At 44.4% G+C, this 15,000-nt stretch overlaps 1 protein-coding gene across 4 annotated transcripts in view; it reads left to right on the plus strand.

Annotated features, from left to right (window-relative positions):
- Window positions 1-15,000, plus strand: part of cpeb2 (cytoplasmic polyadenylation element binding protein 2) — a 52,894-nt gene that overhangs the window by 35,403 nt on the left and 2,491 nt on the right. Inside the window, exons 4-9 of one of the 4 annotated variants that reach the window (XM_015976336.3) lie at window positions 1,024-1,074; window positions 2,263-2,286; window positions 4,169-4,342; window positions 4,418-4,507; window positions 4,619-4,737; window positions 4,828-4,942. In XM_015976336.3, coding sequence (XP_015831822.1) covers window positions 1,024-1,074; window positions 2,263-2,286; window positions 4,169-4,342; window positions 4,418-4,507; window positions 4,619-4,737; window positions 4,828-4,942 — 573 coding nt within the window. The remainder of the gene's footprint in view (window positions 1-1,023; window positions 1,075-2,262; window positions 2,287-4,168; window positions 4,343-4,417; window positions 4,508-4,618; window positions 4,738-4,827; window positions 4,943-15,000) is intronic. The other 3 variants (XM_015976337.3, XM_015976338.3, XM_015976339.3) reach the window with 3 other exon arrangements.

The raw sequence follows: 15,000 nt of genomic DNA on the forward strand, positions 1-15,000 counted from the left end.
CCAACCGAGGCTGATTTGGAACAGGTAACAGATGGATTAGTTGCAACTAAATTTTACATAAATAAAAAAATTGGATGAAAATTTGTTTCAAAGGTAAGAGGTTTGCTGCAGAAATGTTACTGAACGTGTTTTTTTTCTTACGTCCCCTTCATACTTTCTTAACTCTTCCCCTCTCAGAATTTAGGCCTTTCGGACCCGGTGATAGGATTAAAAAAGACAAAGATGTTCTGTGGTCTCGTCTACTTCCTGATGACTTACCCTCTGAGGGGGGCAGCTTTTGTTTCAGGGCGCTTGCTGTTCTCAGATGGTGTCCAGATATCCATCTCTGTGTGCTGCTTTTTGTTTGAAAAGTAACTAAAAGCAACTTGAAACGCTTCAGGGTGCAACCAGAACGGGCCAATCGTGTCTTTTGTGCACAGGTTCTTTATATTTACCTGCAGATATCTGTTAGAGTGATAAAACGAAACCGGGAGCTAAAACGAAATGGCTAGAAGAAACGTGCTGACACAAGTAAAATCTTATCATTAGTACTAATTCACAATTTATGCACAAAAGTCAAAATATTGTTTAAACGTTTTTCAGTACTTTGGAAAAACTTATTTTTATTTTTGTTTGGTTTTTATTTCATTACCATTTTGGATTTTTGTCACTTGGGGGGAGAGATCAGTGATTAAATTATACGTTGACAGAATATTTCCGTTTTATGTCTGTTTGAGACAAAGTCTGACTTTGTGAAACAAAAAGGTTTTTTTTACTTCTTTTACCAACTAATATGTGGATTAAAGACATATTCAGACATTTCTTGTAGATGTTTGTGCATTTTTCTGTTCATCCTTGTGTAAACTCATGGGTCTCGTCTTGTCTTCAGCTGTGTGTCTGATCTGTGTGTGTGTGTGTGTGTGTGTGTGTGTGTGTGTGTGTGTGTGTGTGTGTGTGTGTGTGTGTGTGTGTGTGTGTGTGTGTGTGTGTGTGTGTGTGTGTGTGTGTGTGTGTGTGTGTGTGCGTGTGTGTTTCTCATGTCAGGCCGTGCGGGATGCCCGAACCCCGGGGCTGACTGCCTTCTCATGCTCAATGGTAATTATCATCTCTGTGTGTGTGTGTGTGTGTGTGTAGCTCCCCTGTTGTTCCCACGTGTCCATATTAGACAACCACACACACACACACACGCATGCACGCACGCACACACACACACACACACACACACACGCACACACACACACACACACACACACACACGTTACTCCAGATGCAGTTTGTTTTCTGGGATTTCCAAACATGATTGTAATGTGTGTGTTTTCCGTGGTGATCCTAATAGCCGCTGTTTGCTCAGATGTGCACACCTGGCCCCGCTAATGCTTAGTGATGGAACTCATGACAAACGTGTTGCCATTGTTTAGTAAAGTAATGAGGTCTTGAACAGACCTCCAGCAGTACTCTGCTGCATCGTCTCATTAAATTTTCAGTGCCTCCTAGAATCATTGTTGCACTGCAGAGTGTTTTCCAGCCCCACACGAGAGAGGAGATAAAATAACAGAGTTAAAATAAAATCCCGTCTCAGCAGGTCATAACTGCAGGTCAGACAGCTGCCGTGTCTGTCTGGGGTTTGCTGTTTCCTCCTGAGATGCTGCAACTCGACCAGGATTGTTGTCCCCTTTCGGATGCAGTTTTTGGCACGTGTCTCTGAGGACACACGCTGCTGGGGGTCATCAGGCTCCCTGTTCCTGACAGACAAGGCTCAGGGCTTTTAACATGTGTTCTGGGGCCTTTTGATAAAGGGTTTTGTGATCTTACATCAGATCTGAATGCTTTTATGAAAAAATGAAACTCGGCTGTTGAAAATTTGATTGAAATAAATCTACTTATTCTCAGTAACGGGAGCGTAGATGTTTTCTTTAAAAATGAATAAATAAAAGTGTACACAGTTGCTGTTTCTTATTGAAATTGCTGAGAACTAAAGTAAATTTTGCAGAAAATAGAGAAAATAATTTTATCTGAAACTCAAAACTATAATTTATTTCATTCAGTCAGAACTGTAAAAAATACTTGAATAATGTTTCAGTTGGAATCATCTAAAAGGTCTAAAATTAATATTGATAGTTCAGTATTAGTGGAGTATCATAACTCTGGATCCGCCTTTAAAACCAGAGTCGGTGCATCTCAGATTCATTTGCTATGCTTTGACGTTGAGTTGGGTGACTAACCCACAACCTTTAAGACGTGTTCAAAGCTGAAACTTGTCCTCTTGTACTTTTCTACATGCAGCACGAAGCTATGGAAGACGTCGAGGTAAACTCCACCGTGCCTCTGTGTGTTCTTCTGGCATGTTTTATTGTTTCCTCTTGAAGGATACCAAACGGAAACCTCCATCCTGAAGAGAGCATTTACATAGGAAGCCTAAGTCTCCTCCCCTTCCAGCTGGCTCATGGGTCCGCGGAAAAGAGAAAAAATTAATGCGAGTCAATGGGGCTGTGAAAGCATTTTCTAGTCTTGGTTGATGTGTGCCATGGATTTCACACGATGTCCCTGAATTTTAAAGACACATTTTGATGCCAAGAAGAAGGGACTAAAGTTATTTCAGGTTTTGTGTGAAAGACGTACAGAACTACAAAGGTCCGTCTCACCGTATTGATGTCATCAAACCAGACGGGGCAAAGGAGAAGATTAGTTTAGCAAGCTTCCAGTCCTGGGAGAGAAGACTCTGATGTGACCTCATACGTGCTACGTGAGGTCTGAGACGTTTTAGTTACGAATTTTTACAAACTAACACATTTCAAAGTACATGACAGACATAGTCGAAACTCGTAATTTATTTTAATTTGAACCGAAGTACAACATGTTTGTGATTCAGCACGTAAGGCAAAAATGCATTAATTTTTTCATATTTCCGGGGACCCATGACCAACCGGAAGTAGATGGGCGTGGCTTAGTTCCCCTCTGCTTTTACTTTCTAGAACATTGCTTTTATTTTTTTTATTAATAAAAACTCTTTCAGGATTGAGTTTTAATCTTATCTGCCTAATTTAATCTCATCTAATGCCTCTTTAAAGAAAGTTGATGGGTGTTATTTGTGTACTACTCCTACATGGATGGTGATGAGGGTTTTTAGATTTGATCAAACTGAAATCTCCGTGGCTTTCTCCGTTCTGTGTAAACCCAAATTATAACAATGTAACTAATGATGAATACTAACCTCAGGAAACCTATGATGTTCTGTTTGCTATGAGAGCAGCTATAAATTAAACGTATCTCTGCAGAAGGTGCACTAACTACAGCTCCACATTGTGGCCAAATTGTGTTTTTTCAGCTAAAGTCGGAGCTGCAAGCCCCTCCTAGTCGCTCCCACAGGAGGGTTGTCTGCAAAGTAAAGTTTTTATTTAGTTTGAGATTTTATTTCTTTTAAGATTCTGGACATTAGATAATAGCTCAGGGTTTGAGTTGCTGTAACATATAAACGTAATTTAATAGCGGTCGTTACAGGTCGGTGAGTTTACACTCACACACAAAATTACCGCAAGATGTTCCTGTCTCTTGAGTAGTTAGTCATTTTGTCTCATAAACTAATGAAGCCAGTCATTTTGGGTCTGATCCAAAGCTAATTTTAAAGTATTAATATTTTGCTCACTGTGAGAATATTTAGTTGAACATGAACTCGTCTGTGTGAGTCACACAGATTAAATTAAAGTACAATGTGCTAAAGTAATAAAGTTTGTTAGTACTTTGGTTTTCACAAACAAAAATGTAAAAGTGCTGTAAAATAAAACTGCACAAAATCAATAAAAGCAGAAAAGACAAAGATTGCTTACATAGTCGTGCTTCTTTAAGGAGACCAAAACTGTTGATTCAGCGTAAAACAAGGCCGTGGTGCTGTGTTTAAGAGGAATGGCCAGCTTCAGTTTCAGCTCGTAAGAACTACTAGTGGTTGGTTGATCTTAAATGCAAACTGAACTAAAAGTGTCAGATATCAAAACTCCAAACACGGTGGCTGTAGGAGGTTATTATGGGAGCTCTACGGGTGTATCATCTTGTGATCATCACTTTTGTCTGAGGCCCTTCATTACAACCTGTCCTGATGTGGATGCAGGAGTTTTAAAGTCAGTTTATTTAGAAGTTATTAATGAAGTATTTTATGTATGTGGCGTGTCGCCTCACACGTTGTTTTGTTTTTCAGGCCGCTCCTCTCTCTTCCCCATTGATGACAATCTCCTTGATGACGGCCGTGGCAACCAGGGTGTCCCAGGAGTCCTGGGGTCTCAGAACTGTTTCCCACACCAGAACGGTGAGCGTATTGAGCGCTTCTCCCGTAAGGTGTTCGTCGGTGGCCTGCCTCCTGACATAGATGAAGGTGTGGACCTTTTCAGTGTAAATTAAATAATCTGTCCTCCGGTTTCTTCATCCATCTCATGTTCCTTCCCTGCAGATGAAATAACCTCAAGCTTCCGGCGCTTCGGCCACCTGGTGGTAGACTGGCCTCACAAAGCCGAGAGCAAATCCTACTTTCCACCTAAAGGTATTGGAAACAGCAAGGCGCTGCTCAAGCTGAATTCAGATCCATGCCTCATAAAGCAGAGTTTCAAGTTCTAAATCCACATCCAGTTCCTTTATGTTTGTGTTTGTCTAGGATACGCCTTCCTGCTGTTCCAGGAGGAGACTTCGGTGCAGGCTCTGATTGAGGCCTGCATGGAGGAAGATGGGAAGCTCTACCTGTGTGTTTCCAGTCCCACCATCAAGGACAAACCAGTGAGTTCATCAGGCACCAGGTCACAGGGAAACTACCAGGTGGTGTCACTGACTGGTTAACTTGTGCTGTCATTTTACATCTGACTCCAGGTGCAAATTAGACCCTGGAACCTGAGCGACAGTGATTTTGTGATGGACGGATCTCAGCCCCTTGATCCCCGGAAGACCATCTTTGTGGGCGGTGTCCCTCGTCCCCTGAGAGCAAGTGAGTGCACCTTAAAACTAGAGCTTAGGAAAATAATCAATCGATGTATTGGGATGCGGACATAAATGATCGGCATCGTAGAAGAGTACGCCATAATCGATTATAGTGGAATGTAGTTTTGTTTTTAACGGCGGCACCAGTGAGCGTCCGCCACATTCACCACGTGGTTCCGCCTTAATGTGGTACTGCAGGGCTGAGCGCTAGAGTTGTAACCTGAGACCGAACCGGAACCGAATCGGCCCAACCGGTTCTGTTGGATTTGGGCGGTGAATTATGTTAATTGAGTGGGTTGTCACCAGGCGTGCAGATAGGGTGGGGGACAGGGGGGGATCTGTCCCCCCCAGATTCAGATCCACTCCGATCCGTCCCCCGCACTAAGGCCAGGACGTTAAGCGCTTGAAGCTCCTCTTTCCAATTACACTGAATGCAGCATGACGTAAACAAACACCGACTCCAGAGGCGCCAAAGTGGTTGCTGCTAGGATGCAGGATGAAGCAACGATTACTGCGTATTTAAAAAAGACCAACAGTGTAAATAGGCGGGACCGATCTGTCTGTTATGCGTGTTGGTTCTAGTTTCAGTACGTTGTTGTCCATGTTGGGACTTACTCGTTATAAGCGCCAAAGCCTCATTGCTGACTTTAACAAGTCTCATCTACAAATATGATCCTCATGAAGTTACTACGTTACATCAGAAGATAGTGGAGATGTGGAACCTTCAGGCTGAGCAAAGTTTGGGAGTTTTTAGAGTTTTAAAATCGCCTCCCGCCGAGAGGCTCCCAGTCGGGGAGAGGAGGAGACGCACGCAACATGAAGAGAGCAAATATTAGATAAAACGTATAATTGCCGGCAGGTCTGGTCTTTGTTGACTGATCACTTTGTCTGGTAATGGCTGACTCTTGATTATGAAGCAGAATATTGACTCTGATGAAGAAATTCACTCATCCAGCCGGGAAGATGGAGGCTGCTGCAGCATCAGACAGCTGGTGCTGCACGAGAGGTGTGTGGAGTTTACAAGCTCCAAACGTTGGGTTTGATGTTGGTTTAACCTTCTCTGGGACGTGGTGGATGTAGAAACGATGATAAAAACACCGCTAACGTGACAGACGTAGCGACAATGTAAAAAAAAAAGCCATAAAAAGAGGCAGATGCCGATGCGTTAATATGGAAGTCAAGTGTGCCACATAATCATAAAAAAGGTAAAATATACATTTTAAAAAGAGCTTCATTTATGTATATATAAATTAAAACTTTCCAAATATAATGAAAATTTCTAAATAACGTAAAAATGCGAAGGAACATCTGTTGGTCAGGCTGAAAAGTTTGGGAACCGCTGCTCTAAGTGATAAGTGAATATCGTTTTTTAAATATATTTTATGTACAGTTTTTTAGGGCTTTTATGTTTTCTGTAAAGATCGGTACGCTGAAAATCATTTAATGTTTTGCATAAAGCGTGAGGTTTTGGTTAGTAATTGATTGGGAAAGTAAATGACTGATTTGGATAGTGTTGATCAGGCAGAGCTTTGTTGCCAGCGTTCCGCTGCATAACGGCTTCAAACGCGTATATAATGGTGTTAGTTTTTTCGTAAACCGTTGGATGAAATTACACAAACTGACTGAGCTCTAGTTAAGCCTCTTGCAATAGTTTGTGTATGTGTACGTGCGTAAGTGTGTGTGTGTTTGGGGGAGGGTACATTGGAACTTTGTCCCCCCAGTTTGAAAATCCTATCTGTGCCCCTGGTTGTCACGCGGTGCGCTCCGCTCGCTCGCACAGCAACTGAGAGAGAGAGAATTGGAGGACGCTCCTCCAAACCGATGCTCCAATCACGCATTATTATTTTTATAATTTAATTATTTTTTCTCCTCAAAGCGCTCAGTCAGACCGAGTGTTGTGATGCTGGGAGATCCGGTCTTGCGGAGGGGGCGGGGTCAGTGACGGCGGCTGCGGCGTAATCGTCTTGTCTCTTTTATTTAGGGACACGGAGAAGTTAAAAGGAGAGAGAAATAGAAGTTCTTGTTCCACTTTATTCTTTTGTTTCATGATGATAAACTGATGTTAAATTCAGCTTAAAGAGAAACTGGGAGGAAGCTTTGGTTCATTTTAGGTTACAGGAGGTCTTGTTTCCTATCTGCTCCTCCAGAGACAGCATGGAAATGAAGGTTACACAGGACAGGTTAGTGGAAAGGTTTGTAGTTAGCTGGTTAGTGAAAGAGATCCATCAGCTGGGTAATTTAATCCTAATCCAGCCCACAGCCTCCTGCTGGTGTTATCAGAAAGAATAAAACGCACATCTTAAATATTATTGGAAGTGTAGAATTTGTTTTGTGTTTTATTATTTTCTGCATCAAACAGAACTTGATTCATTCTCCAACATTTCAGAAACGAACCACTGGGTTCAACAAACTGACTATAAATATATATAGTATAATATATATAAATAATATATATAGTATAATATATATAAATAACATATATAGTATAATATATATAAATAACATATATAGTATAATATATATAAATAACATATATAGTATAATATATATAAATAATATGTATAGTATAATATATATAAATAACATATATAGTATAATATATATAGTATAATATATATAAATAACATATATAGTATAATATATATAAATAATATGTATAGTATAATATATATAAATAACATATATAGTATAATATATATAAATAACATATATAGTATAATATATATAAATAATATATATAGTATAATATATATAAATAACATATATAGTATAATATATATAAATAATATGTTTAGTATAATATATATAAATAACATATATAGTATAATATATATAAATAATATGTATAGTATAATATATATAAATAACATATATAGTATAATATATATAAATAATATGTATAGTATAATATATATAAATAACATATATAGTATAATATATATAAATAATATGTATAGTATAATATATATAAATAACATATATAGTATAATATATATAAATAATATATATAGTATAATATATATAAATAACATATATAGTATAATATATATAAATAATATGTATAGTATAATATATATAAATAATATATATAGTATAATATATATAAATAACATATATAGTATAATATATATAAATAATATGTATAGTATAATATATATAAATAACATATATAGTATAATATATATATAAATAATATGTATAGTATAATATATATAAATAACATATATAGTATAATATATATAAATAATATATATAGTATAATATATATAAATAACATATATAGTATAATATATATAAATAATATGTATAGTATAATATTGTCAGGTTGATCAGACTGGATGAAGGAGACGAACAAGGTGAGACGTTTAACAGTTTTATTATTTCTCCGGTCGTATCTCTGTGAGGAAGAAACGATGACTGAGATGAGAAGCCGGTCATGGCGTCTTCCATATATAGCCTTGCTTGGCTGTGACGTGGAGGGACTCCCCACGAGGAGCACACTGGGAGCTCCCCACGAGGAGCATGTCGGGAGTTGTGGTCCGAAGGTCAGCCAGGAGATACCTGAGTCCTGACAGGACCCCCCGGTCCAGGGACGGCTCCAGAAGTCCCAGCGCGACCCCGGCGGACCCAGAAGTCAGAGATCAGGGAAGGGTCCAGGATGAACCGACCCGGCTCCCAGGAGCGTTCCTCGGGGCCATAGTCCTTCCAGTCCACCAGGTACTGCCAGCCCCGACCCCTGCGGCGAGCGTCCAGGATGCGCCGGACGGTGTAGATAGGCTCACCGTCGAGGAAGCGGGCAGGAGGCGGCGCCGGAGCCGGAGGCGGGAGAAGGGAGGACTCCACGTAGGGCTTGAGCCGGGAGGTATGGAAGGTGGGATGGATGCGGAGAGTAGCCGGCAGCCGCAACCGGTACGTGACTGGGTTGATGACCCTTTGGATGGGGTATGGGCCGAGGAACCGAGGGGCGAGTTTCTTGGACCCGGCACAGACCCGAAGGTCAGCCGTGGACACCCAGACCTTGTCCCCAGGAGCATAGGAGGGACCAGGACGGTGTCGACGGAGATGCTGGTGAGCATAGCTGGTGTTAGCTCTGGTTATGGAGGCTCGTGCTTTGATCCAGGCGCTCTTGCAGCGTCTCACCATGGCTTCCGCTGCCGGAACGGCGACCTCGGGTTCTTGGTGGGCAAAGACCGGGGGCTGGAAGCCATAGCAGACCTCGAAAGGGGACAGCCGAGTGGCAGATGAGGTGTGAAGATTGTGGGACAGCTCCGCCCAGTTCCTGTTCTCCAGGAACAGTTCCGCTGTGCGTTGGGCTGAGGGGAGACCCGGAAGGGCGATGAAATGGACAGACTTGGAAAAGCGGTCCGTAACCGTCATGACAGTGTTGAGGTTATTGACCGGCGGGAGACCCGTGACGAAGTCCAGCCCCACGTGGGACCAGGGGCGGCTGGGCACCGGAAGAGGTCGGAGGGCACCAGCCGAGGCCTGGTTGGGGTTCTTGGAGCGGGCACAGACGTCACAGGCGCTGGTGTATTCTTTCACATCCCTCGCCATGCCTGGCCACCAGAGGGCTCGCTGGAGGAATTTAAGAGTTCTGGAGAAACCAGTGTGGCCAGACAGGCGTGATGAGTGGGCCCAGGACAACGCCTCGCTGCGACAGGCCGTGGGCACATAGAGGCGACCCGCGGGGGTCTCTGGAGGCGCGGGGTCGTCCCGGAGGGCGTTCTGGATAGCTTCCTCCAACGGCCACCTCAGTTGGCCCAGGAAACGGTGTTCCGGGAGGATTGGCGCTGGCTCGGACGAGGGCGAGGAGTGGGTGAATTGGCGGGAGAGGGCGTCCGCCTTCTGGTTCTTGGCTCCCGGGCGGTAGGCGAGATGGAAGTCGTAGGGTTCAAAGAAGAGGGCCCAGCGAGCCTGGCGAGGATTAAGCTGCTTGGCAGATTTAATGTGGGTCAGGTTCTGATGGTCAGTCCAGATCGTGAAAGGCCGAGTGGTGCCCAGAAGCCACTGCCTCCATTCCTCCAATGCCCATTTTATGGCCAGTAACTCACGGTCGCCCACACCGTACTTCTGCTGGGTGGTGGAAAACTTCCTGGAGAAGTAGGCGCAGGGATGGAGCCTGTCGTCGGGCCCGCCTTGAGACAGGATGGCGCCGGCGCCGACGTCAGAGGCGTCGACCTCGACCACAAAGGGAACTGCAGGATCTGGATGGCGGAGGATCGGGGCCGAGGTAAAGCGGGTGACCAGGTGGCGGAAGGCCCGAATGGCGTCGGGAGTTAGACGAAACAGCTGGCCAGGGGAGCCTGGTCGAGTGAGAGAGGTGAGAGGGGCTACGAGGGTGCTATAGTTCTTTATAAAACGGCGGTAAAAGTTGCAGAAACCCAGAAAACTCTGCAGTTGTTTCAGGCTGGTTGGCAAGGGCCAGTCCTTCACCGCCTGGATTTTCTGAGGGTCCATGGTTATCCCTTCGTCCGAGATCATGTAGCCCAGGAAGGATATGGACTGCTGATGGAAGGAGCATTTCTCGGGTTTACAGTACAGGTTGTGGTCCAGGAGCCGGGTCAGGACGGCGCGAACATGATGGATGTGTTCGGCCTCGGATTTGGAGTAGATCAGTATATCGTCCAGATAGGCGAACACCCACCGTCCCAGCATGTCGCGGAGGACATCATTAATGAGACGTTGGAAGACAGCAGGGCTATTGCATAGTCCGAAGGGCATAACCAGGTACTCCCAGTGGCCGGTGGGTGTTATGAACGCGGTCTTCCACTCATCCCCGGCCTTTATACGGACCAGATTGTAGGCGCTCCGGAGATCCAGTTTCGTAAAGATCCGTGCCTGGGAGATGGCATCCAGAGCGGTAGTGAGGAGCGGCAGAGGATGGCGGTCCTTGACCGTGATCTTGTTCAGACCCCGATAGTCTATGCAGGGGCGAAGATCGCCTTCCTTTTTCTTCACGAAGAAGAAGCCAGCGGCACCCGGAGAGGAGGAGGGTCGGATGAACCCCTGCTGGAGGGCCTGGGCGATGTATTCTTCCATCGCTTTGGTCTCGGGAGGCGCGAGAGAGAAAAGGCGCCCACGGGGAGGACTGGTTCCGGGTAGCAGCTTGATCTCCATATCATATGGCCGGTGAGGTGGCAGGGAGGTGGCGCGCCGCTTGTCGAACACCGCGGCCAGGTCCCGATAGGGCAGCGGCAGGTGGGGCGGTGTGGAGCCGGGGCCCCCGTCCGGAAGACCCGCCGAGGATGGAGGAGGAACGAGGTGGGTCTGGCACGAGGTCCCCCAGCCCAGCAGGCGGTTCTGGGACCAGGAAATATGAGGGTCGTGGAGACGGAGCCAGGGGAACCCCAGGATTAGGGGAGAAGAGGGAGCAGAAATGACCAGGAAATGGAGGGTCTCCTGGTGGCCTTGGGTGATCATACGGAGTGACTGGGTTCGGTCTCGGACTGGGTAGGGTTGGAGAGGCCTACCGTCCACCGAGGTCACTGGTATATCTCTCTCCAGGGGTTGTAGGGGGATCCGTAGGCGTTTTGCCAAATCTAGGTCCATGAAATTGTCCGCGGCCCCCGAGTCCACCAATGCGTTTACGTGGAGTGAGGCCTCACCATGGAGGAGGGTGACAGGAATAAGGAGACGGTTAGTAGCGACAGGGGTAGAAGAAGACCCAGACTGAGCGACCCCAATACTCAGTGGGGCCCCCCGTTTACCGATCGTAGCGGGCAGTCCAGGCGTCGGTGGTCGGGAGAGCCACAGTAGGCACAGAGGCCCTCGCGCCACCGTCGTTGTCTCTCCTCGGGGGGAAGGTGGCCGAGCTGCATGGGCTCCTCCGCCAGCAGGGGTACAGGAGCTGGCGTGGGTGAACGAGGGCGAGGCACCGGCGTCCTGGGTGGACGCGTGGATAACTTGGGTCGAACCAGAACACGCTGGTCGATGCGCAGTGCCAGATCAACCACCTCATCCAGGGTCTGAGGCAGCTCCCTTCCCGCCAACTCATCACGGATGTAGGGTGCCAGCCCCTCCAGGAAGGCGGCCCGCAGAGCGGAGTCATTCCACTGCAGCTTGGCGGAGATGGTGCGAAACTCCGACGCATAAGCGCACACCGAGCGTTCTCGCTGGCGGAGTTTGAGAAGGCGTGTCTCTGCTCCCACTTCGCTGCTGGGGGGAACAAAGGTCTTCCGGAGAGCGGACACAAACACAGCATAGTCGTTGCAGGCAAGGGATTTGGAATTGCAAAGCGCAGCAGCCCACTCCGCGGCGCGTCCGGAGAGCAGGGAGGTGAGATGCGCCACTCGGGAGCGCGCAGATGGGTAGCGTCCAGGTTGGCACTCGAACTGCATGTCCAGCGTGGCGAGCAGACCATCGGGGCTCCCCGTCTCTCCGTTCCACCTCTCCGGCAGGCTGAAGTGGGGCTCCTCCCTAGGAGCAGAGCGGGTTGGCTGCTGGAGTGCAGCAATCTGTTGCTGCTGATCGTTTGCCTGTTGTTGGAGAGCCGTGAGAGCCGTGGATAGACGCAGGGTGTGGTCGGACAAGGAGTTCACCTTGGTGTTGAGCTGATCTACCATGGAATGCAGCTGCACGTTCTCGTGGCGGAGACGATCGATCTCCGTCGAATCTACTCGGATCTCAGTCATCCTGTCAGGCTGATCAGACTGGATGAAGGAGACGAACAAGGTGAGACGTTTAACAGTTTTATTATTTCTCCGGTCGTATCTCTGTGAGGAAGAAACGATGACTGAGATGAGAAGCCGGTCACGGCGTCTTCCATATATAGCCTTGCTTGGCTGTGACGTGGAGGGACTCCCCGCGAGGAGCACGCTGGGAGCTCCCCACGAGGAGCATGTCGGGAGTTGTGGTCCGAAGGTCAGCCGGGAGATACCTGAGTCCTGACAAATATATATAAATAATATATATAGTATAATATATATAAATAATATATATAGTATAATATATATAAATAACATATATAGTATAATATATATAAATAATATGTATAGTATAATATATATAAATAACATATATAGTATAATATATATAAATAATATATATAGTATAATATATATAAATAACATATATAGTATAATATATATAAATAATATGTATAGTATAATATATATAAATAACATATATAGTATAATATATATAAATAACATATATAGTATAATACATATATAATATATATAGTATAATATATATAAATAACATATATAGTATAATATATATAAATAATATGTATAGTATCATATATATAAATAACATATATAGTATAATATATATAAATAATATGTATAGTATAATATATATAAATAACATATATAGTATAATATATATATAAATAATATGTATAGTATAATATATATAAATAACAAACTAAGTCAAACATTTCATTTGGTGTTATTTCTGACACCCTTCAACTGCGGCATAAATATTGGACTCTAGAGCTGCTCAGAGACATTAAACACTCATATATGAACCCATTATGTATTTTATTATTACATTATGTGTCCTGTAGGTTGTCAGTACTTTTTTAGATTTTGTGAGTTTTTGCAAAGCGTGTTTTCTCAGCCTGAGGCGTGGTGTTGAACGAGGAAACACATGTTTTACTTTGTTAAATCTTCTTAAATGTTTAAATGTTTTGTCCTAACCTGTTGTGAATGGAGAGCTTTTGAGGGATGGCAGGTTGTGTCAATTACGTTTTTGATTTTTAAAAAAAGCAATTATCTGACATCTTCCATTTATCGATGAAAACAAATCAATATGAAATATATCGTGTTGCATCGGGATATCGAATCGAATTGAATCGTTGACCCAATAATCGTAATCGAATCGAAAGACAAGTGAGGTTTCACACCTCTACTTAAACCCCTAGTAATTACTTGTTCAGTCACATCAACTTGACTGTTTAAACCACCAACATGAGCAGGTGTTTGCAGCCACAGTTTTCAGTAACCAGCCAGAGCATGTGTGTATTCGAAGTCATGCTAGGTCAGCCCAGGACCTGCCAATAGGTTCATTTATGAACCTTTGACGTGTGTAGCCGGTAGCGTAACTTACACAACTTTCACTATATTTAAAAAAAAATCATAATTGACTGGAACGATCGGTCAAATCTAAGCAAAGTAGAGGTGAGCTTTCTCATGCCGGCAAACTCAACATGAAGCAGCATCAACTCATAAAATCCAACAGTCAGAGTTATTGTCAGGGTTCTGGCGAGGTTTTTTTTTTGGATCAGCATTAGAGTGACTGGCCACACTCAGCTCCTGACCCTAGTTGTTGACTGGCTGTAATACAGCACCTGCGCTATATACGTGTACCAAATTTTATAATCCTCAGTGAAACAAAGGCTTAGGGTTAACAGTTTTAATGTTCCTAGGGGGTGCTGTTTCCAAAAATAGGCCATGCCCGCAAGACTTTTACATACATCTTTGTTCAGAGTTGGATTATTGGCACTGCCCACCCTCTTTATAGACCTTCCAGTACTGTAGACAACATGATCCCAACATGTCTTATCTATTTGAACTGTTCTTGAGAGAACCAGTCAGCTTGATGAATCACACTTAGCATATTTTATTTTTAGCCAGTTGTCTGTAAGTGGGCGGAGCTACTATGATTTGAACTATTCACCGCATTAATGTGGTTATTGCAGATGTGTGATGAAGCCTAGAAAGTTTGGTTCAGTTCTGACCTTTTTTGTAGAAGATATTAAACTTTTAAATGTATGTAGGTGGCGCTGTGGAGACACAGGAGTTAAGTGCTCGCCCCTTAGTCAGAAGGTTGCAGGTTCGAGTCCTGCTCAGTCTGTCGCTGTTGTTGTGGACAGTCTATGACCCAATGGCTATATTTCTCAGAATATACATAAATCAACATATACTGTGCCAGCTCAGTGCCTAGTGGTAGAGTGTCCACCCTGAGACTGGGAGATCAGGGTTAGATTCCTGGTCGGGTCATACCAAAGACTTTGAAAAAATGGGACCCAATGCCTCCCTGCTTGACACTCAGCATTAAGGGGTTGGATTGGGGGGTTAAACCACCAAATGGTTCCCGAGCGCGGCTGTGTCTGCAGCTCAC

Source organism: Nothobranchius furzeri, chromosome 8 (assembly GCF_043380555.1).
Source record: "Nothobranchius furzeri strain GRZ-AD chromosome 8, NfurGRZ-RIMD1, whole genome shotgun sequence".
Taxonomy (NCBI): Eukaryota; Metazoa; Chordata; class Actinopteri; order Cyprinodontiformes; family Nothobranchiidae; genus Nothobranchius; species Nothobranchius furzeri.